General features: G+C 36.6%; 2 protein-coding genes across 6 annotated transcripts in view; both read right to left on the bottom strand.

Annotated features, from left to right (window-relative positions):
* LOC139982262 (uncharacterized) overlaps positions 1-14,584 on the bottom strand; it is a 47,225-nt gene extending 32,641 nt beyond the window's left edge. The window contains exons 1-5 of one of the 3 annotated variants that reach the window (XM_071994941.1): positions 14,227-14,584; positions 13,910-13,962; positions 13,247-13,443; positions 12,733-12,809; positions 12,418-12,512 (exon numbers count right to left, since the gene is read on the bottom strand). In XM_071994941.1, coding sequence (XP_071851042.1) covers positions 12,418-12,512; positions 12,733-12,809; positions 13,247-13,443; positions 13,910-13,962; positions 14,227-14,575 — 771 coding nt within the window. In that variant the 5' untranslated portion in view covers positions 14,576-14,584. The remainder of the gene's footprint in view (positions 1-12,417; positions 12,513-12,732; positions 12,810-13,246; positions 13,444-13,909; positions 13,963-14,226) is intronic. The other 2 variants (XM_071994939.1, XM_071994940.1) reach the window with 2 other exon arrangements.
* On the bottom strand, positions 419-9,736 carry LOC139982275 (uncharacterized). Of its 3 annotated transcripts, none has more exons than XM_071994967.1 (4): positions 4,807-9,736; positions 3,693-3,858; positions 2,711-2,796; positions 419-1,435 (listed from the first exon to the last, which is right to left on the bottom strand). In XM_071994967.1, exons 2-4 carry the CDS (start codon positions 3,796-3,798, stop codon positions 1,325-1,327), a joined length of 303 nt encoding a protein of 100 aa, XP_071851068.1. In that variant the 5' UTR covers positions 3,799-3,858; positions 4,807-9,736; the 3' UTR covers positions 419-1,324. The 3 variants fall into 3 exon arrangements, with proteins under 3 accessions (XP_071851068.1, XP_071851067.1, XP_071851066.1); XM_071994966.1 differs by having other exon boundaries at positions 6,144-9,736; XM_071994965.1 differs by having other exon boundaries at positions 3,693-9,736.
* Positions 14,585-22,487: the final 7,903 nt, after the last annotated feature.

The raw sequence follows: 22,487 nt of genomic DNA, 5'->3' as shown, positions 1-22,487 counted from the left end.
GCCTAATTAAAATTAGTCAAATGACTAACCAGCAAAGATTACTCGTATGACTAATATGCTAAACTAGTCAAGTGACTAATATATCATAATCATATGACCATTCATTTAGTCTGGTGACTTCCAAAATTAGTCCTGCACAGCACTTGACCTGTTATTCATTAGTCATCAGACTAATGCGCCATTCATCACGATTTTGCTTTCACTTTAGCGGATGTTTTGGGCCTCCAGTTTGTGTGGAGATCTTCGTGTGCATAAAATCTGTAAGTTTCACTCAGGGTTCCTGCTGGCTGTTGCTAATACAATCCGACCCCCCCCCTCCCAGAAAAAAAAAAATTGGGCAATCTTGTGGGGTAAATGAAGGAAATCCTATTGCAAGGTTGAAAAGGTATGTTTGAATAAAAAATACAGAAATCATGGCTTTATTTTACCAGACTCATTTATTGCTATAACATATCTTGAAAAGCATACATGAAAAGCCTCAATAGGAGTGTTACAGCTAGAATGGGGTGATATTTCTCCCATGGTTCAATCATAACAAAAAGCTTTGTCAGATTAAGCCAATATTTTCAGAGAACTGTTTCAAGGGATGCAAATATTATAAACAAGTTGGTCCCAAATGGCTGTCCCAATCACCAAATTGTGTCAGAGGATTGAAAATACAATATTTTGATATAAAAATTATACAGCAGTATGTCCACTCATACATAATGGACAAATAAATTTTAATAAGAACTGAAAAGTCAAAGTTCTATTAAAAACATGTCATGTCATGACTCAAATCCTTGCTTTAAAATGTACTGCTACACAACAAGTGTGAAGTTGACCAGAAAATACTGGATGATTTTCTGGATGAAGACCATGGTCTTCTTACAAACAGTGGGATAAGCCAAGTTGAAAACATAGTATGATGCTATGTATGCTGACAGAGCTGAAATCAACCAACTGCTAGAGCCAACTTCTTCCCCATCAAATATTGTAAGGTGGGTTTATTCTGCACAAGTGGGACCATTTCTCTTGATGTAGAGGGCTAAATATTTAAATCTTATTATGAACTACATTTTAAGTATCAACTAGTTTAATTAAAAGTATGATAATTTCGTTTTAACAGCAGACAAACGACAACGGTCAGAGGTCTATTCTTGTTTTTACACCTAGAGGTTTTGATTAACCCTCTCCAACACACTTAAAATGGAAAGGTCTAACTTAAAATTGTCGTAAATGCTTAAGATGATTTTCTGAATGAATACCATGGTCTTCTTTCAAACAGTGGGGTAAGCTAAGTCGAAAACGTAAAATGATGCAATGTATGAAGACAAATCCGAAATCAACAGACTGCAAGATCCAACTTCTTCCCCATCAACAAATATTGTAAAGCAGGTTGATTCTCCATAAGTGGCACTATTTCCCCTGATGTAGAGGCTTGGGGGTCTTCATTCTATAAGCAAGAAAATACACCATAATATTTTACATGGTATGGTATGGTACAGGTGATTATTGGTATCAATGTGGCTTTTAGTCACCCTACTTGAACCTGAAATAATTTGGCTTTCTACACCACTTTTTTAAATTCCCATTCAAGTGTGATTTTAAGCAAAATGGCTGTAGTCTAGCTGCATGTAGTTTCACGACAAGTGAAATAAATCCCAACCAATCAAGCTGCATTTAAATTTGGAAAATTTGTTTTCTCTGTTAAAAATTAGTTCTAACACTAACCCTGGACAATTCAAAAGTAACAATAAAATCACAAAACAATCTGCCAAAACCATACACTCCACACACATATTGATAAGAAATTGATAACACTAATGTGCTTTTTATTATGAACAGTTTTACAGGTCATATTTTTTGCACAGCTGTTCCTTATGCGTCAAAGGTATGGTCATATGGCCTACATTTTCAGAGACCAACTCTTCACCTTCAGTTAGTGCCAACTGTTGTTTCCAAATACCATGAAAACACATTTGCTTTCAAGATGAAATTCAAACTGGCTATTAATTATGGTTTAACACCCATCACATTACTTCTCATGAGATTTACAAGCGTTTTGTAGTAAATTCATTGCTATCCCTGTCCACTCATGAAAATTAATCTGAACAAATTAAAATGGCAAATGTTTATACCAACACCACCATGCTAAAATTAAATGAAATGACCATATATATCACTAATAAAAACATTAGGGGCTATCTACAGATCATAAAGGCATCCACATATATTCTTTTGGTAAAAGAATGTACAAACAGGGACGCCTACATAAGAATAGGGCAGGGGACAAATCCCCACGAAAGGGGCACTTTGTGTTGAAAAAGGGCACACAATGGCGAATACAACAAGAACCTCATACAGTTCCCCAGCACCCCACCCCACTGAATGGCGGACTTAACATGGCTGGCAGAAGTTTCCCCCACACTACATTCCCTTGATCCTAGAGAATTTTTTTACAAAGTTTCCATTTTTTGGTACTTGGCCCTTTTTTGGGCTTTTGAGGTTACATCAGAATTTCAAGCAAACTTTGTTGGATTTTCAATATTCCCCCCCCCCCCCTTAAAAAAAGTGTCATTTTCTAAAAAAGAAATGCTCTTTCGAATGATACCAACAGTCCTGTAACGTAGCGAAATGGTAAAGTCTAGTTTTAATTTTTTGAAAAGTGCACTTGCAAATCAATTATGACAAGATCCCATGGGACTTGAAGGGTTAAATATGTCCTTACACTTTCATTAGCAAATATCAGGAAGCTTTTTATTTTCTCCTTCAACAGCAATGGAATACCAAGCACAGCAGCTACAACAGTGGCATCTGTTGCCAAATAAATAAGAATTATCATTAGATGTGTACAATGACAATGATACCCACATAAAGTCGGTTACTTCTCTTATACATTGAAATTTTAATGTTTCTGAATAACGCTTCGTCTTTTTTGTTCTGCAGCACCTTGTGTTCTTGTTAAATCGGACAAACCTCAGGATAGCCGCTTCGTGGACTTCATACGAATTCATAACATGGCTCCTTCTCACCAGGACTTTATTGCAATTCATAACAATGTAACTATTATAACGTTGTCAGAGCTCTGCTGATATAACCTGTACAAAATGACAGCAAAATAGTCTCCCTTCATTGATCAGGATTCCTTTTTAGTACTGGCCCGGGAAGCACCACACAAGCAATCATAAACATGTGTGTCATAAACATGACAGGCAAAATTTCTGCTTCAAATATTTAGGATCCACTATTTGATGCTTGCTTTCGTGCTGATGAACCCATCTGAGTGAAATTGCATGGTATATACTGTTGAAAACAAGTACTAGTTGTACTGACAAAAATGGCACCCGATAATACAGTGTTTTCACAGAAATACTTGGGTTCCCAAAAAAGATAAATAAGTAATACTTTACTTTGTCTTCAGAACTATGTGATATAGGGTATGTGTAATACATGCTATCACCAGTTACACTTTTTCATAAGTATTGCCACTGATGGTACTTCGGTCCTTTCATTTTTGTGGTATCGTACCTTGCTTGAACTGGTAATTACCAATATTTTTTCAAATACTGGTTTACTGTGCAACATTACATCTAAGGTTAAGTCCCTCCTCTAATTCCGTGTTCCTGAATCTTTAAACCATTCCCGACTTCCTCACTTCCTCACTGAATATTAATATTAAATAACCAAATAATGGAATGTATCCTTCTTACTCTGCTCATCTCGTTGCCCTTGCATCTCATCAACTGCCCAGGAAAAGACCTCATCCTTTCTCTTCATCGACTGGCACACCTTAAGTACAGATTTGCCATACTTCATAAGACCTTCCTACAACCATGGAGCTATAAACAAATCATGGACGCCCTCTTCTTTGCATACCTGTTAAAAATAAATATACAGAAATATCAATTTCAGGGTTTGACAAATAAACCTACTTGCACACCATTCACTGATATTTACATTATTGGTTGTGAGGGAAAAATCAAGTTGAATATAAAGGTTACTTCTAGTGGGTGTTAGTGCAGGAGCAGCTAAAATTTCAATATTTCTGGGGTGTCACAGGCTGAGTGCCAAATTGCCAATGCTGTTCAGTCATGTAATTTCTCCTTATTCGAAGCCATTACATCATTGGCATTTCCCCACAATATCATGAAGGCAGAAACAGTCATTACTGTGGCATGATTTGGCACTCAACATGATCACACCCATCAGCATTCTGAAAAATCACTAACAAATTCAAATTGATCAGGAAGTGTTTAGGAATTCTTCACTCTTGACATCACTAGAGATCTTAATTGGCATAAAAAAAGTGCAATTGCCAAAAAAAGTATAAAGAGCATAGTTGACCCAAAAAAGTATAATACTTTAAAAGAATTTAAATTTTGGATAACAAATATAGGGCTCAGTACGGTTTCTGCCAAGTAGGAACAACCTGCCATTGACCGTAATGCCCTTGATTTTCAAATGCTTTAATGGGATTGATGAACTCACTTTTTGTTTCTTACATACACCAACAGAACGAGACTAATCCAAATATCGATGGATACAATTCGCATTGGTTTATTGAATTTCACTCGAAACTGTAAAAATCTGGCATTTTTTAATGAAATATAGCCCAATGTTATCTCCCTCAAAACATTAATACAATTGCCTTATACACTAAAATCCGCCACTACCAAACGTCCGAGAGTCAATGCTATATATAATTCTTGCAAATCTTCCACGTTATCAAACCTCATAAATAAAATGTCTTAGTCAACTATCAACGATTGTGACAATGGGCTTCTCGAAAGTCTGATAAAAACAGGACATAAGTATAGCCTTTACCTGCGCCTTGTACATTGTTAGCCTTGTTCAACGAGTGGTACGCAACTACAATTGCAAATGTGAATTAGCCATTTGCATTAAAAATATGCCCCCTAGAACTACAGAAAACCCATGTTGACATACCAAAAGTCAAACAAAACAATTAAGCTACGCCACACATATATGCTAACTACAAAGACCATTGACCGTAACGTTAATATCTGGATAATAGTAGTACAGCCCTCTAAACCATGGATAATTTTAGTGCCAGCCTACTGCGTCACAGGTTCAGCAAATAAACATATGGTTTGGCTTGATTTCCCCCATTGACTTAGTGTGTTGTTAGGCTGCCATAGGGTTAGAGATATAAGTGACTATTCTGTAAAAAAATTATGCAAGCTTATTTGCGAAACAGTTTCAGTTCAATTCACCACATCGTATTGCAGTGTATGAAGCAGAGGACCTTCAAGCTGCTGTATAGCTCAGCCCCGGTATGATCATGACACGTGTACTGGACAAACTTTTCCAGAAACGTTATTGTAATACACCCTTTCGAGAAAACATGACCAATTGCTGTAAACCCTCAATCCAGTGATACTTGATATGAAAAGGGATGTTTACGATCTAGCTGGCTAAAAAAGTACAGATTCGCTTGAGTGCGAAAATTGCCCTACAGCAAACCGATTTTTCCACCTAGCTAGGGAGTTTAGGTCCTGTTCTTCACAAGTAGGATAATAGCCTTCCTGTATGTTAGGCTCTGGTTCACGCTAATGTGCACGTGTACAAGAAGTTAGATTGTGATTTGGTTTCAATTGCAAATAAAACACGATTAAAGGACGGAAATATTAATGCAAGTAACACTTTTATTCACAAATAGTTACGTTTTAAGCAGTTTTTTATGTGAAATTAGTGCCGGTCGGAAGCAGTGTTTTTCATCCGGAGTGGTGGGCGGAAATCCTCCGTGCTGGTCGGGCCCGCCCAGTGCCGACCACCGTAGTTATAACGCTGTTCACCGTTACTTTCAGTCTGACAATTTCATCGATTTATACAGTAAATAAGCTAAGCCCTACTCAGGTTAACATTTTATGGTTCTGAGAATGAACTTTACAAAAATAAACAAAGATAAATTTGTGTGCACATCATAGACTATTGAATCACGTTAGGCCTATGAGTATGAGGTGCACATATCATGCATATGGCATAACGTTAGGCTAGAACGACGAACGTTCGTTGTTGCTAAGTAGAACTAAAAACTGGTAATTTACTTGTCATCAATTTAACTATCTATTCTAAAAATACTAAATAAAGAATAACTTGCAGTTAAATCACAATTTAGTGAAGTAATAAGATACACCCACCTTGCGATTGCAGACATGTTCTCGGCTCCAGAATTTCTTACTGCAGTATCAGATATGGCGTCGGAATCATCAAGAGCTAGAGGCCTGGCGCCTGCAGAGTTCGCACGCGCGGCTACGTATATCTGACGTCATTTGTGAATTCTAAATTAGTCAAATGACGAAGACGTTATAGTACCGGTGCTGGAATATCGCCTTAACCTAATTTAGTTTTGCTATAAGTAATTATCAATTTCCCCAAAAATTTGTGGAAATTTTTCTTATGACGTCTTAGAGTTTACACTTAACCGAAAATTGTTAAATAGCATATCCATTATTCCTTGGGTTTTTAAGTATTGGTGATTTTATAAACAAGTTTTTAATATTCATCCATATTGTGGCGCGGAAGTCGTTGTAAGTAAATAACAAAAAACCTTGAAGACCAAAAATAACAAATAAAGCTTTGAAATAAAATTTCGTGATTCCCAATTGACTAATTATGCTTCGTCACTATTTTGGACAATGACTAACTTTCATTGGTCTTTAGCCATTTTAATTAGTCATATGACTGATGTAATTAGTCAAAAATTCTGACTAATGCAAAATTAGTCATTTGACCATTTTGCATGTGTATATGACTAATACAAATTTACAGTGTATAGTAGCATTAATACACACTTATATGACATATTTTATATATATGTGTATTATTAGCTAGTATACTATATTCTATAATGTTACGAGCGCCTGTGGTGTAGGTTAGCCTACGTCAAGTTTCTAGACACTTCGTCGACCACCAACGCAGTCTGCATTTCGTGCACTCTGAACTGAAGATCTTCGGCGTGGAACTTCCCTTCTGTTCTTGTAGTAGTTATGATAGTATAATCGTACATTCAGGTGGCATACTCCTATTAGAGTCTATATCCATCCGCTCGATTGTTCTCCTTCAGGAAAAGTGCCAAAAAGCACCAGGAGTACATCTTTGTTGACCTGCTATCAATCATGATCTAGTTTTTTTTTTTTTTTTTGTGGCATGCATGAATGGAATTACATGGAAGTAGGTGCCAAATGCACGAAATTCAAAATCCTCCAGAGTCAGACCCAAATGCCTGCAGTGTGTGGAGTGAACGACTAAGTTCAGTGAAATTTGACATCTGTGAGCACCTAAAGTACATGGTAATCATATTTTAGGTTTTTTGTTGCTAAAGTTGGAAGTAACTGGTGTTTAACTAAGGACAAAAACTCACTTTCAATGCATGAAATACCCATAATGTTGTTAGCTTAGGCTTAGGCCTCAGGTTCATAGTGGCGCTACGTTAGTATCCTAGACCTAGTCTACACCAGTTGTAGCACAATGTTGTCGGGTTGTATCCTAAGTGGAGTGGCTGCTGAGTGCTAATACCTTGCACAGAAAATGTTTTGAGTCTTATTTAGTCAATAATCTATGCATTTTCTGCTCGTGCATATGTACATCAGGGGGTTTTGAGCCTACTCACTATCATTAATTGTCTGTTGTTTGTCAATTTTCAGAGAAAGTAGATGTGTTAAGTCCTCAGCATTCACAGCTTTATACTTTGAATGGGTGTGGTATCAATGGACTCAATCGGTTAGATGAGTTAACAACAAATTCCAAACAACTCTGACATAGAAAGAGATATCCTAATACTTCCATGGGAGATCTACTAGTGTAGTAACTATAGGAACCAGTGCTTGTCACTAATGGAGAATAAGGTAATTTGACGTTGTTGTTCTTTGACGAGCAACATATATGAATGTTTAACACGAAATATGACCCCCCCCTATCCACCTCTCGTCTCCTATACATGTCTTTAATACATTGTAACAACCTATGCACAAACCTTTAAATGGACTGGATATGCTACTGAGGTGGACTATTTATCTAGATAATATTTCAGTAAGCTTTCATTTAGACTTCTGTATATACTGTTACAGTTAGGCTGTGGTTTACAAATCCTGATGATCCAGTTTTGGCAAAGAACACCTTCAATTTTCTTCTCTTATTCTTAGTAACTTAATAGTTGCACTGGAGTGACTGGCAATATCAGTTTAACATGTTCCAAACAGTTCAGGAATACATTGGGGTATGTCCTGTAGGTCACTTTGGGAGGAATTAGCTGAGCTAAAAAAAAGTAGCTTTCATCACATTTCAGAGCCAGAGACGAAAAAGCCCTCCCCTCTGACCCATTTCTGGATGATGTTTCTGCAGGTATGGCCAGCCAGACCAAGTGGACTGTGATCAGGGATACCAATAAAACCTGCAAGATTCATAAATGCACCCAACTTGGTCAAGCTTATCAAAATTGGTGACAGGAAATGTTGTTGCAGACGTAGACCTGGTTACTGCTTACACAGTATCGCTCATATGTGTCTTTACACACTGCACCGTGCATACTGAAATCTCTGAAAATACATCTTTATGGACCAACAATGATAATTTCATAGAATTCTGTTGTGGTTAATATTGTGACGACTATAAAAAGTATCATTTTGTATCATCAAAAAAAATCATCTCTCACTTAATGTGGCATACTCCTATTAGAGTCTATATCCATCCGCTCGATTGTTCTCCTTCAGGAAAAGTGCCAAAAAGCAGCAGGAGAACATCTTTTTTTGACCTGTTATCAATCATGATCTAGTTTTTTTTTTGTGGCTTGCATGTTGAAGAGCATGAATGGAAGTACATGTGGTGAGAAAATTGGGTCAATTGAGGCAATTTTAGACCCCTTTAGGCCTCCCAGGAGCAGCGTAGGAAAATTGTTTACCACTGAGTGAAGAAGTTTGTTTACAAGTGACGAAAACTTCCGGCTCGGATAGCAAAAAATGTATATGGTTATAATACGGAAAATTGATAGTGCCATGAAAGGCCAACTTATCAGCTATCCGGTGAAGGGTCTTTAAGAAATTGTAGGTAAAGGTCATCAGGGGATCTTATTGTTTGAAAACTGTTAAACACTGTCAACTTAATGCCCTAGGAGCATTTCAAAGTATCCCATAACTATTCTCAAGATGTTTTATCGGATCAGATTTTGACAATTTTGTAAAAATGAGTTTTCCCAATTTTCCCATAAATATATATTTTATTTTTAAATGTTCTTAAACCTTAAGTGTTTGTTACTGTTCTTTATGAGCTGACTTTTAAATGGAATGCTTATTTGTCACATTTTACATTAATACTGAATGTTAAAAATTTCCATGAAACTTACAATGTGTGTCACTATCTCATTTCTTAACTAATTAGTACTTAATTAGTATATTAAACTAGTCTTGTGACCTAAATAAGTAGTCACAGTTGCAATGACTAATATTTTTGGTCACTGGACTAAGCTTTGGTCGATAGAGGCATCGTAGTAGGACTAATTTTAATTAGTCAGAAACTCGATTTAATTAGTCACAAAACTAATGTTATATTGTCAAATGACTAAAAGAAACTGGTCGATAGAGACATCGTTGTGACTAATTTTTTTTTAGTCATATTGACTAACTATTGTTTACAGTGTATTTGAACTTTTACGAAGCACTGTTATACGTATTATAGTATAATAATGACTCAGATCGTGTCTCGAAAAGTTGGTGGTTCGTGGACAACTCTGACGTCCACGGGGGGGGGGGGGTTCGTGGGGGGGATGAGTTAGGGAAACCATGCCTTAGGGATTACATCTGTTGAGAGATGTTTATTCCGAACGGGAACTGATTACCTAATTCTGCCATTTAGCTGCGTTCCCGTGCTTGGCATAGGCAGGCACGACGGTGGGTGTGTTAGTCGAACCAATTAGTCGCAGCTCACTGTAGATCTGTACAGGTATCCTCTGGTTGGTCAAAGACTTTTTACAGTTTATGTGCGGACGTATGTTTGCGGGGGGGGGGGGGGGGGATTTCCGGGGTATTTAAGTAATCTTTTCCTCCGTTTTTAGGTCGATTGGGTGCGTTATGACAAACTGTACGATAGCGAGCGCGGAGCATAATAGAAGCACCATCAGCATTTTTAATTAATTTTTGATAATTAAATCCAAAGATTTGTTTATTTTTTCATAGCGATGTACAGGCGCCTAATGATTTCCCGACACCTGCGGATTATCCGACACCTGCGCGTTGACCGATAACTGCGGACTGCCCGACGCCTGTGCATTGTCCGAGACCTGTGCAGTGCCCGAGACATGTGCAGTGCCCGACCCCTGCGATGCGCGATTGTTGGGCTGCTACAGTCGTAGATGATGCCCGCCTTTAGCGCGTCTATGTGTTCTATATGTACAGTGTATCAGTGTAGTTGAGAATTACATTTGATTAAACCTTACACCTTTGATGTCTGCTGTCCGGTTTTGAGTCTTGTTTTGTACCATCACCCCCCCCCCCCTTCCCTCATGTTGGTTTCGAGACAGGTGTCCACCACTAGAATGTGGCGGCTTTACAATATGTATCAAAGCTGTTATTTGTAAACTTTCCAATAATTTTGCCGTCACCGTTTCGTGTACAAGAATATCAATAGGGGAAGGGGAGCTCTTATATCTATCATATTTCGTAGATAATTTGGTTTTCATCCATAATAACGCCGTTTAAATTATTCACATAGCATTGTTTAAATGTTGTAGGGTAGGAAGGATTCCGAATTAACAAGAGTGCGATTGATGAGACCGTACGCATGGGTACACGCATTCAATGTGGTTACTGGTCAGTTGCGGCATTTCATGTTTCTGTGCATTTCAAACAAAACACATCTTAATCTTTGTATGTGTATTTGAAGACGATTTCAAATCTGACAATTACTTGCAACGACTAAATACAAAACGAGTAACTGAATAACAGTAAAAATCTGCGTAAAATACACACAAGAACAGTCTCATCTAACTTTTTGCATGTAACGCGTTTCTAATGTGAAAAGAATTCCAGTAAAGTAGATTTTAATTGGCCTTTTCGCAAATTGATCAAATTAATTGGAAAATAATGACACCTCAACACAATTTTACTTTTGATTCATTGAATTTACATTCCAACAAACTCAGGTGGTTCACTGTTTACTACTCAGTTAGTGTGATTATTCATTTCATTTTTTTTTTCATATTTTTAGGGCCTAAACACTAACCTCGCAAAACCCTACAACATGTATAAAATTACCCTTTTGCAAAGCTTGAACATTCTAAAGAAAGTTTAAAAAATGTAGCAAAACGGACTGTTTGAAGGTTTGAAATTCCGTATTGAATATGAAGTACGAAGGTTCAGGATAGTAATACTTTATATAAGGTGATTTTTAAGCTTTTGAAATAATTATAACGTAAAAAAATGCAGAAATAGCCTATTTGTACTTTCGGAAATGTATTATGTTGATGAAGAAATTGTGCTACATGCAAATTTACTGTATAAAAGTTGTACGTGTAATAAAAATATGTTCAAACTTTACAGATTTTCAGAATTTAAGCATTACAACCCATTTCAATAGATCAAATCAATTTATTGCATTATATGGGGAAAATTTCAGATTTAAAGTTTTGTTTTATTTGTTTTGCTCGTTAACATGCACTGTTACTTGTATGGTTATGTAACAACCCGACAACATTGAGCTTGTCAACCTGTTTTCCGTTATTACAATATAATATTATACTTTACTGTAATGCCAAACATCCTGAACTAATTTTCCACAACAAACTGAAAATATATCTGTGGAATAAAACTATTATCAAAAAATGTTTTCTAATAAATTACATTTTTTAAGTTAATTTGAGCAGCTAAACTTATTTGAAATGAATTTTAGCAATAACACAAATGTATTAACCATGGAATTATTTAATTACATATTTTAGTATTGTATTGAATTAAGATGCTATGCACTTTACTTGAAGTTGAATACAGTGTTGATATAGAATTGTCGTGGTTCTCATTGTTATTTTATATGCATGAAATAAAGGCTTACTAGAAAACCATTTCATTCACAGTAAATTAAATTATATTCTAGTTCAATTAAAATGATTGCTACTCGTTTTTTAATATGACATTAAATTGTATCAGCATCGCATGTTTGATTTTATATTTATTCGGATTAGATCAAATTACAAAAAGTGAAATTTGTAATCGAAGTATGTTTTTAGTTTGGCTATTTCCATGACAATCATATACATTGGCTGGTGAATTCCGTACGACTTTCAGTAGGACGAGTACAAGGTGCTATTGTACCGTCTGACACGGTGGGTGTTATTTGGATTATCTATCATGGATTTATCAGGATTTAAAGGATTGTCACTAAACTCTACGGACAGGATTGTACTCAAGAGAGTGGTAAACGACTTACTTCAAGTGTTGTGGCTTCCTTTGAGTTCGACACCCATTTACCTCTGGAAGAATCTAAATGGAAAGTGAAACCATGTTCAGTCGGTGTCCACGAAACTGGAAAGAAGAATTATATAACGATTTTTTAAAAAATTTTTTATAGATCAAGCACGTTAACAAACAAAATGGTATACACAATGACAAGGTAAATGTATGATCAAATATTGATATTTTTCGTTGAATTTTACAATATAATGATATCACCCGTTTAGTATCCCACAAAGGATCACAAATTGCTTTTGATGAGTAACACATTGAGCTGCTTCTATGTTCTCACCTTGCATGTAACGTAACTTCGTAAGAGGAGAAAGAGCACCGACGAAAAGAGACAGAGGTAACAAACAGTCAATGAATCTGTAAAATAAAACGTGATTTGTGGGTGGTGAATGCGTTATATGATTGAATAATTTTAATGTTATCCACCATTTATGAAGTAACTATAGTGTAAAGTTAGTGATACATCCGTCATTAAGTATTGGTGCGTTCCGAGCTTCTCTGCATAAGTGTTTATTGAGTGTACTCGTCTGTTCTCAGAGGAAACGAATCAGTTTTTGTTTTAATGTCTCACTCTGGTGATTACACTACACAATAGTAAAATACAACATGTGGAGTACAATCCCATTTTACTAAACAGCAACAATATAATCACGTTACAGTATGTATAAATCACTCATCTAGCAAAAAGTTATATTCAAGACGACAGTTCCATAATTTGCTGCAGGTTGGTAATTTATCGTTCATTAAGTTAACGTTAAAACGAACATAACAGTAAGTGATATGTGATTACTTACGACAATTTCTTCAGCCGTTTGCATTGCTGTGCAAAGAACAATATCCCTATGAATTGGTCCTGGGTAAATTCTTTTCCATTGTTCGTTTTTATCTGTAGTTCCTCTAAAGTGGACGATACAGGCACCAGTTTTCCATTTTCCAGGGTTATGTTATGCTGATCTGCCGAGCTAAACGATGCTAGTCCGAGAATGGTAAACTTGATGTAAGGAAAACACATTTTTGAAATAATTAGACAATCGTGCGCAGTCATATTGGTGACTGTGAATTTATAGAATGACAAAAACAAAACATTTCTGACAGACAAGATGGTCCATGCAAGCCCAATTGAAGATGTACCAAATTACAGAAATTTAAACCGACGGAAAATATGGAAACGTTAATGTGTGAGATATTTGTTTCGATTATATGAAAGTATATGAGGATCAAGCATTTGATTCCCTTGCTCGAAATCGTGTAATCACTACCAACCGTTATTATTAATATAATGTATTCCAATTAAAAACACTTCTCGTTGCATCAGTACTGAAAAAAAACTCAGAAATAATAGCTTAAGTTGTCGACGTTTAGACTTGGTCTAGCACATACAGCTTAATGTTTACGATAATGTAATGTACATAAGCTGTATAGCATTTGTATTTAGCTAAATATTTCAGTGTACTCACGTCAGACGTCAAAGATCCTTTTGGACCGAGATCCAGCTTACCAAGGTTAAGATCTATCGGAAATGAGTAATCCCAAAGTTGACAGAAGATCGAAATAAAAAATAAGAAAGTGTTAATGTATATTATAGTCATCATAGTTTATTGCTTACTTCTTCAGCTCTGTCATATTACTTAGTTGCTATAAATGCTTCAAGTGTATCTTTAGATTGCTGGTACGGTAATTACACATTGTATACATTTTCAATTGTAGAAGGTGATGATTAATATACAGTTCTTTAATATTGTACATAAATTGTTCATCATAATTATTCACTTACCTTCTGGCTGCTGCATAGACTGATCATCACCTGTACATCGTTTCCCAGTATGAAGCTCGAACATTGTTTGTACCCTCTTCTGTATCCCATGGAGTTTACGCGCTTCCAAAGCACGCAGAAGAGTCGTGATATCTGTTTCTGTTATTTCCCCCTTCTCCTCCATATATTGAACCATCCGGTAATTACGACTAACTTCATTTTGCAGCAAATCAGTTTTCGAAGGTGGATAATTAAAGAAGGTTGCAAGTTGCAAAATACTGTCTTTAGTTAGGATATCAGCTAATTCAGCTTTGAAACTACCAAAACCTGGTAAAATAATAAACAATAACAGGAGCAATTCAGTAGCCATATATATATTCTGGATCAGGTGTAAGGGGCTTTAGAAATAACCCATGGAATATATAGTCTATATGTTAGTGAGTATCTTATGCAAAAAAAAGAGGTCGTTTGAACGCCTATCAGTGAATTCGAAAAACAAATCCTCCCCTCCCCCCTCAAAAAAGAGAAAAAAACATAATAATCATAAAAAAAATAAAAAAATAGACAATGCTGAGAAATCCGTCTATAGAGCTAAGCGTTAAATGTGATCCACCACAAATGTAGCTGAGACTGATTGCTCATATTGGAAACTGAGCTGATGTTATTTTGTTGATGTGAAATTCTTTACTTCTGTACACTATAATAGAAATCAAACACAGACACTCGTACCTGTCTTCTGAGTGGCTGGCTTTACCATGTGTTGTTCCAAATTGGAAGCCATCGTGTCTGAAAATGTCAATATGCAGCGTGTTTATTGACTGCAAATTAGATAAATAGAAGTAAAGTTAGAAATATTGCTCTCATAATTGTTTATCATTTTTGAACTGAATTGTTAGTTCAGTGCAAACGATGGCAGCCTTCGAAACGACATTCAAAATGTGTATTAGCAGTACAAAATAATTGAATACCAACGTATTATTATAAAAAGCGGATTGAAGTAAAATATCACAGAGAATGCACTTGCTCAAAATGGTTCCTTACTGTGACTGAATAAACCTGGCTTTAACAACTTAAATTTCAGCACATTATGTTGCGTATGTATTGATTATTTTTGAGAAGATGTTAGTGCATTTTTAATACTCCAACACACTTCACTGTAACTCACTCTGCTCGGCTGAAATCGACCCGACCGCCGAGACATATGTTTCTATATTTGATCAACATGTATATTCCTGAAACTGATGATCCCGAATGAACAACTGATCATGAGTTCTGTAAAGATTCAGGATTCGTTTAGGCTACATGCTAATTACATCCACTGAATGAATTTGTTTACAGGGAACAACCTTAGTCGGTAGCCCCCGTACGCTGCCAATTAAGAGTTGGAAAAACGTCACATATTAACAATGGTGTTGATTGAACCGATGAAAAATTACAACTGTTAGTTTCAAATGAGTTGTCCCATATTCTTGTGTAACGTCGGCCAACTTAACATAACACAGCCTGCGTTATGCCCATGATTCGACATATAAAATGGCGTTTAGTTCTTCAATTCGTCTCTCTAAATGCACTGATCATAGAACAGTCTCAAAGTTCTTATTGGCATTAACAATTATTGCCTACTAGTTGTAATATTTATTTGTTTATGCTCAGAATGACATATATTTAGAGTATACTTGTATACTTATTACTACTTGTGAACTATGTGGGATTAACGATCATTTTATATGCTTCGTGAATTCCTCTTCCTCATCACCATCATCCTACTTATCCACATATTCATCCTCATTCTCATCATCTGCGATATCATCACATCAATATCATCAATATAACCAATATCATCAATTTCATAAATATCATCAGTACCATCAATATCATCAATACCATCAATATCATCAATACCATCAATATCACCAATATCATCAATATAATTAATAACTTCGTCGTCATCAATATCATCGTCAATATCGTCGTCAAATCCATCGTCGTCATCAATACCGTCGTCAATATCGTCGTCAAACCCATCGTCGTCAATATCGTTGTCAATATCGTCCTCGTCATCGTCGTCGTCATCGTTGTCATCCTCATCATCCTCATTATATCTTCCTCCTCCCTTCCTTCTCCTCCTCATCACCAGCATCCTCATTATCATCATTATCATCCTCATCCTCATCATCATCATTATCCTCATCATCTTCCTCATCATGTCCCCCGCCTATTCCTCATCCAAATCATCATCATTATCCCAATCCTCCTCCTCATCATCCTACTCCTCCTTATTATCATATTTATCCTCCGCCATATCATCATCATCATCATCATCATCATCATCATCATCATCATCATCATCATCATGATCATCATCATCATGATCATCATCATCATGATCATCATCATGATCATGATCATCATCATCATCATCATCATCATCATCATCATCATCATCATCATCATCATCATCATCATCATCATCATCATCATCATCATCATCATCATCATCATCATCATCATCATCATCATCATCATCATCATCATCATCATCATCATCATCATCATCATCATCATCATCATCATCATCATCATCATCATCATCATCATCATCATCATCATCATCATCATCATCATCATCATCATCATCATCATCATCCTCATCCTCATCCTCATCCTCATCCTCATCCTCATCCTCATCCTCATCCTCATCCTCATCCTCATCCTCATCCTCATCCTCATCCTCATCCTTATCCTCATCCTCATCCTCATCCTCATCCTCATCCTCATCCTCATCCTCATCCTCATCCTCATCCTCATCCTCATCCTCATCCTCATCCTCATCCTCATCCTCATCCTCATCCTCATCCTCATCCTCATCCTCATCCTCATCCTCATCCTCATCCTCATCCTCATCCTCATCCTCATCCTCATCATCATCATCATCTTCATCATCATCATCTTCATCATCATCATCATCATCATCATCATCATCATCATCATCATCATCATCATCATCATCATCATCATCATCATCATCATCATCATCATCATCATCATCATCATCATCATCATCATCATCATCATCATCATCATCATCATCATCATCATCCTCATCCTCATCCTCATCCTCATCCTCATCCTCATCCTCATCCTCATCCTCATCCTCATCCTCATCCTCATCCTCATCCTCATCCTCATCCTCATCCTCATCATCATCATCATCATCATCATCATCCTCATCCTCATCCTCATCCTCATCCTCATCCTCATCATCATCATCATCATCATAATCTTCATCATCATCATCATCATCATCATCATCATCATCCTCATCCTCATCATCATCATGATCATCATCATGATCATCATCATCATGATCATCATCATGATCATCATCATGATCATCATCATCTTCATCATCCTTATCATCATCCTCATCATCATCGTCCTCATCTTCATCCTCAACCCTCTCATCATCATTATCCTCATCATCATCTAAATCCTCTTTCTCCTCCTCCTCATCATCATCATCATCTTCATCAGTATTATCATCCGCCAATTATCATAAACATCCTCCTCCTCCTCCCCCCCCCCTCTCCTCATCAGCTTCTTCATCATCATCAATATCTGCCACATCATCACCATCCCCCTACCCTTATCCTCATCATCATCTAAATCCTCCTCCTCATCATCATCATCTTCATCAGTATCATCATCATCCGCCAATTATCATAAACATCCTCATCCTCCTTCTCCTCCTCCTCCTCATCAACATCTTCATCATCATCAACATCTGCCACATCATCACCACCTCCCTACCCTCATCCTCCTCCTCTTCATCATCATCTTCAGTATCCTTATCATCATCCTCAATCGCATCCCCAACCTCATCCTCATCGTCATCATAGTTATCATCCTCATCACTACATCCTCCTCCTTATCATCTTCATCATCACATCAACAATATCATCATCCACCACATTATTCCCGTCCCCCCTCCTCCTCATCATCATCCTACTCATTATCCTTATCATCCTCTTCCTCATCCTCCTCATAATCATCCTAATCCTTATCATTATCTTCCTCCCCATCGTCCTCATCATCATCCTCCTCCCACTCATCATCAACCTAATCCTCATTATCATAATTATCCTCCTCCTTCTCATGATCATAATCCTCCTTATATTCCTCCCCCTGCGCCTCCTCCCGATTGTCATTATCATCTTCATGATCTCATCATTCTAAAACACCGTATCCTCTTCATCTTCTTCATTCTCCCCATCGTCCTCCTTATCTTCATCCTCATCATCAACATCATCAGCATCCTCCACCTCCATCACCACGTCCTCATAATCATCCTTGTCCTCGTCCTCATCGGCATCGTCCTCCTCCTCCTCGTCATTGTCATCCTCATTTTCATCTTTATCCTCATCCTCAACCTCATCGTCTTTGTCATCTTCATTATTAATTTGTTATATAACCTTCCAGCAAACTATGTTGCTCTCGGCAAACACACGGACACGTCGACATATTGACTCTCTTGAAGTTATCATCCTCTTTGTACGATATACTGTTTCAACATTCACTGTGTGCTAATCCAAAGAAGTATTTCACATTGGTTCCCCATCAATCATATAACAATACATCATATGACTAACTTTGCAACCACGATCATATCTTTCGTATTGAAGGTCATTTTGTCAAGTTATTCATGTGCACATTTGTCATGTGACAATGTAGGACATATAATTGTCTTCGTTAGAACGAAAAAGCAAAATATATTCAGTTTGCAATTATTTGATCTTTAGTAGTAATGGTGACGCAACATTCTTTATCACTGTCGTTTTCCGATCGACTAGATTGTTTTACTTGATTATATATGTTAACTATGTTTTATTGACAAGTCACAGGTATTCTATTGTGCAACAAAAATTTGTATTAGTATGTGTATAATTTTTTTGTTTGTTACATTACCATCATAGCTAATGTATATACACATAGCCTAAAGATGAAATGTGAATTAAAGGTTAAAAATAACGGTTAAACGGTTAAAAACGGTCGTCACCACACATTTATTCTAAGACTGACGAGTGTATAGTTTTTTTTTTTTGGCAATGTAAAGTAAAAGATGTAATTGTCAAGCAGCGAAATATAAAAAAAAAAAAACATTGATTTATATAACTTTTTGTTCCATTACAATCACTTTGTGTTGACCAAGTTGGATAAAGAAAAGCAGACGAATTTGAGGTTTGGGGAATATTCGCTATAAGGCAAACGACATTTCCTTTACTTTTACAGATTTTTTTATCCGAAATGGATTGTTGCAGAGAGGCAACGCACTTTGCGTTGCTGGATAGATAACTGAATATATTCTTAGAAAAGTAGGCTGCTTAGTGCAAATATTTTATAGCAGGATTCAGTACATTTGGACACAAACCGCACCACCAGACCAATCATAACAGTGTACGACATAGCAGTAAAGAAAACGTATCCATATGTGTCGTTGGTTTATTAAATACAGTTTCTATATATCATAAACTGCTTCACTTACCAGTTAGATACTTCTGCCATATACTTCCGATCATACATATTGATGATCAACACTTCTCGCAAAAGCGATGGAATATTTAAGCGGATGGATATATAGAAATAAAGAAAAATGGCGTCAACCTGCGCTCGTGTACAACCAACACGTAGTTCTAATAGCACTTAGCAGTATTGAACTTGTAAATTGTATAACGAGTTACTTTTGTGTTAAGATCGTGTGTCTTGTTTATCTTGTTCGTTCAGCCTTTGAAGGTTTGCAAGCTTGGCCTTTGTATATACGCAACCAACATAAAAGGCATTGAACTAGTTTCTATTACTCTAGCATTCCGTACCATACCCTGCGGTAGAATAGCCGCTACTTGTTATAAAATACACGTAAAGCTCTGTTACCACGACTAAGGTATAGAAACCAAGTTATGATAGGAATTTATAAAGTTTGAATGGGCTGAGAATTTGATAAAAAAGGTTAATGTCTTGCTTCACCATTAATAATAACGATTCAATGATAGCAAACTGATGTTGTATTTGTGAAAAATGTATTGTGGTGTGAAAAAAATATAATGAGGGTTATCGGGATGACTTGAGGGGGTGAGGGGGTGAGGGGGGTGGGGGTTACACAGGGGTAATATGTTAATAGAAATAATCAATTCTTTGTAGTTTTGCAGAAGAGACTCATGTAAAATGCGAGAATTTATTCTATAGGTGGAATGAGAACAGGGGAGGGGTTGAATTTCACTGAATGTTTTACACCCTTGGTGTTATAACATCCACGTTATTTCATTTTGCGTTTTAAATGACAGTTACTGTAGCTACGGTATCGCATTAGCAAGACGCTTCACCAAGGTTGTTTATTATAAATATCAGAGATGTATAATGGAAGACAAGGAACAGGAGAGTTGGGAAAAAAGATAAACAGATACGACCATAATAAGTCATTAGAGCTTCAGTTTTGGTATTTACTTTCCTTAGGACGAGAATATTGTTATTGCTGAGTGTGTATCAGACTACTAATTCTTCTACGAGGAAATAGAGGTTTGTGATTCGAATGTGTCTAACATAAAACTTCATATGTATATTAGTGGAATTTAGCGAATTACACACAACTGTAAAGATTAATGAACCATGCATTGGCTGTATGCATGACTACACACATACGTTTGTAGAATTGTGTGCGGATTGCTGTATTGTTCAAACAAGAACAGCAACGCTACAGAAAGTCATGTACCCTTCTGTTTGAGAAGTTTTTTTGCTTGTGCATAAGACATACGCGAGATGCGAGTTGTCAATTCTTGAATTTCCATCTTATTTACCCCTTGCCTTATGCTCCTTTTCAGCAGCCATAGCTTGTTACAATGGTTAAGATTTCTTTTGCAAGCAAAATACATAAGCCAAATAATTAATTTATTTCTTTTCCATTCTCTCAATTAGGACCAGATATAAGTATGTTAGTCATAACTCTAGCATACCGCTGGAATCTTCCGTTTAACTAGTTTTGACTATTGAATACAACATAATCGTGTCCCGAACCGCAACTAAATGTTCCCGCTATAGTGATATAGTGAACGGCCCCTATGGCTATATTTTCACCAGCATCGATTATGGTCGTATCACAGTATTTGGTATATTGTTACCTTCTCAGAACTTAAAACTATATTTAACATGCGGCAACTAAACACTACACACTGAGTAGTTCAGTATCCAGCCCGTCATGTTTATTCTTGAATTGGAGAATCTGATGAAAAAGACTATGTCTCAATATCGTAGTATTCGTATTACACTATGATGTCTCTCACAAAAGGAAAGGGAAAGTAATGGTAAAGGACACCTTCACAGTATAATGTCGATGTAATTATATGCATGTAGATTTGTTGTTTTTCTATCTTCAAATCAATACACAAGTCTTTTTTTTGGGGGGGGGGGAAGATTACATCAGCTACTCGGTAATTGGTATCTTGCTACATTCACACACAGAAACACCCGTTTCATACACTCTCAAAATACTCCCTGGCCAAGTCGCACAACCAATGCCTTTACGATCTGACCGTATTGCTCCCTGTTGGTTTCATAGCAAAATGAAAACGTCTGAAAAACCTCTTCGGTCTGAAACGCTTATTATTGTGTCAAACTAAAAAAAAAAGAAATAAAAACTACGGTGTCTTATGATGCTTACATCGTGTTGAAAACCACACCATATGTACATACTTACTATTCCCTGGGTACAACGTAATTTCTGTATGCAAACAAACTTTGTCATTGATCAAGAGTTAATTTTTATAATCGTGTTATCTTTCAAAGATTTTCTTCCTGCGCCCCGTCAAACGGCACCAGTGTCTAATGCACATATCTATATATTCAAAGGTCGTATAGGCCAAACATGAAGTAAGTTTACAATGGTACTCCAGTTCTAGCATATATGCTTACTCGTGCTTGTTAATTTGTACTCGCACTCAAACTCTAAGATATACAATAGTACAATATGAAGTACACGTAAACGTGCCAAGAAGCTTGTACTTGTCCTAGTACGTACCAATGAACACTTGAACTTGTATCTGTAATTATGATGTTAGAATCGCACTACAAGCCATGTCTGGAAATATCAGGCGGCTAGCCAAAGTTCTTTGCATGAAGAAGCAAATCAATTTATTGAGCCCGTATTAGTTGTAAGAAATTTAGATTTACGCTTGAATTGATACGAATTTCAATGAAATCGTTTGGACTCTACTGTTCCGATCTGTACTTATACA

The sequence above is a fragment of the Apostichopus japonicus genome, chromosome 16, assembly GCF_037975245.1.
Source record: "Apostichopus japonicus isolate 1M-3 chromosome 16, ASM3797524v1, whole genome shotgun sequence".
NCBI lineage: Eukaryota > Metazoa > Echinodermata > Holothuroidea > Aspidochirotida > Stichopodidae > Apostichopus > Apostichopus japonicus.
The sequence above is the reverse complement of the archived record's forward strand: the minus strand, read 5'-3'. Positions and strand labels throughout refer to the sequence as shown.

Bases quoted from the DNA above. Each gene is read 5' to 3' on its own strand.
- LOC139982275 (XM_071994965.1), bottom strand. From the start codon at position 3,798: ATGAAGTATGGCAAATCTGTACTTAAGGTGTGCCAGTCGATGAAGAGA. The intron at 2,797-3,692 runs GTAAGAAGGATA...ATTTGGCAACAG, and splicing joins AGGGCAACGAGATGAGCAGA to ATGCCACTGTTGTAGCTGCT. The intron at 1,436-2,710 runs GTAAGGACATAT...TCTTGCTTATAG, and splicing joins TGATATTTGCTAATGAAAGT to AATGAAGACCCCCAAGCCTC.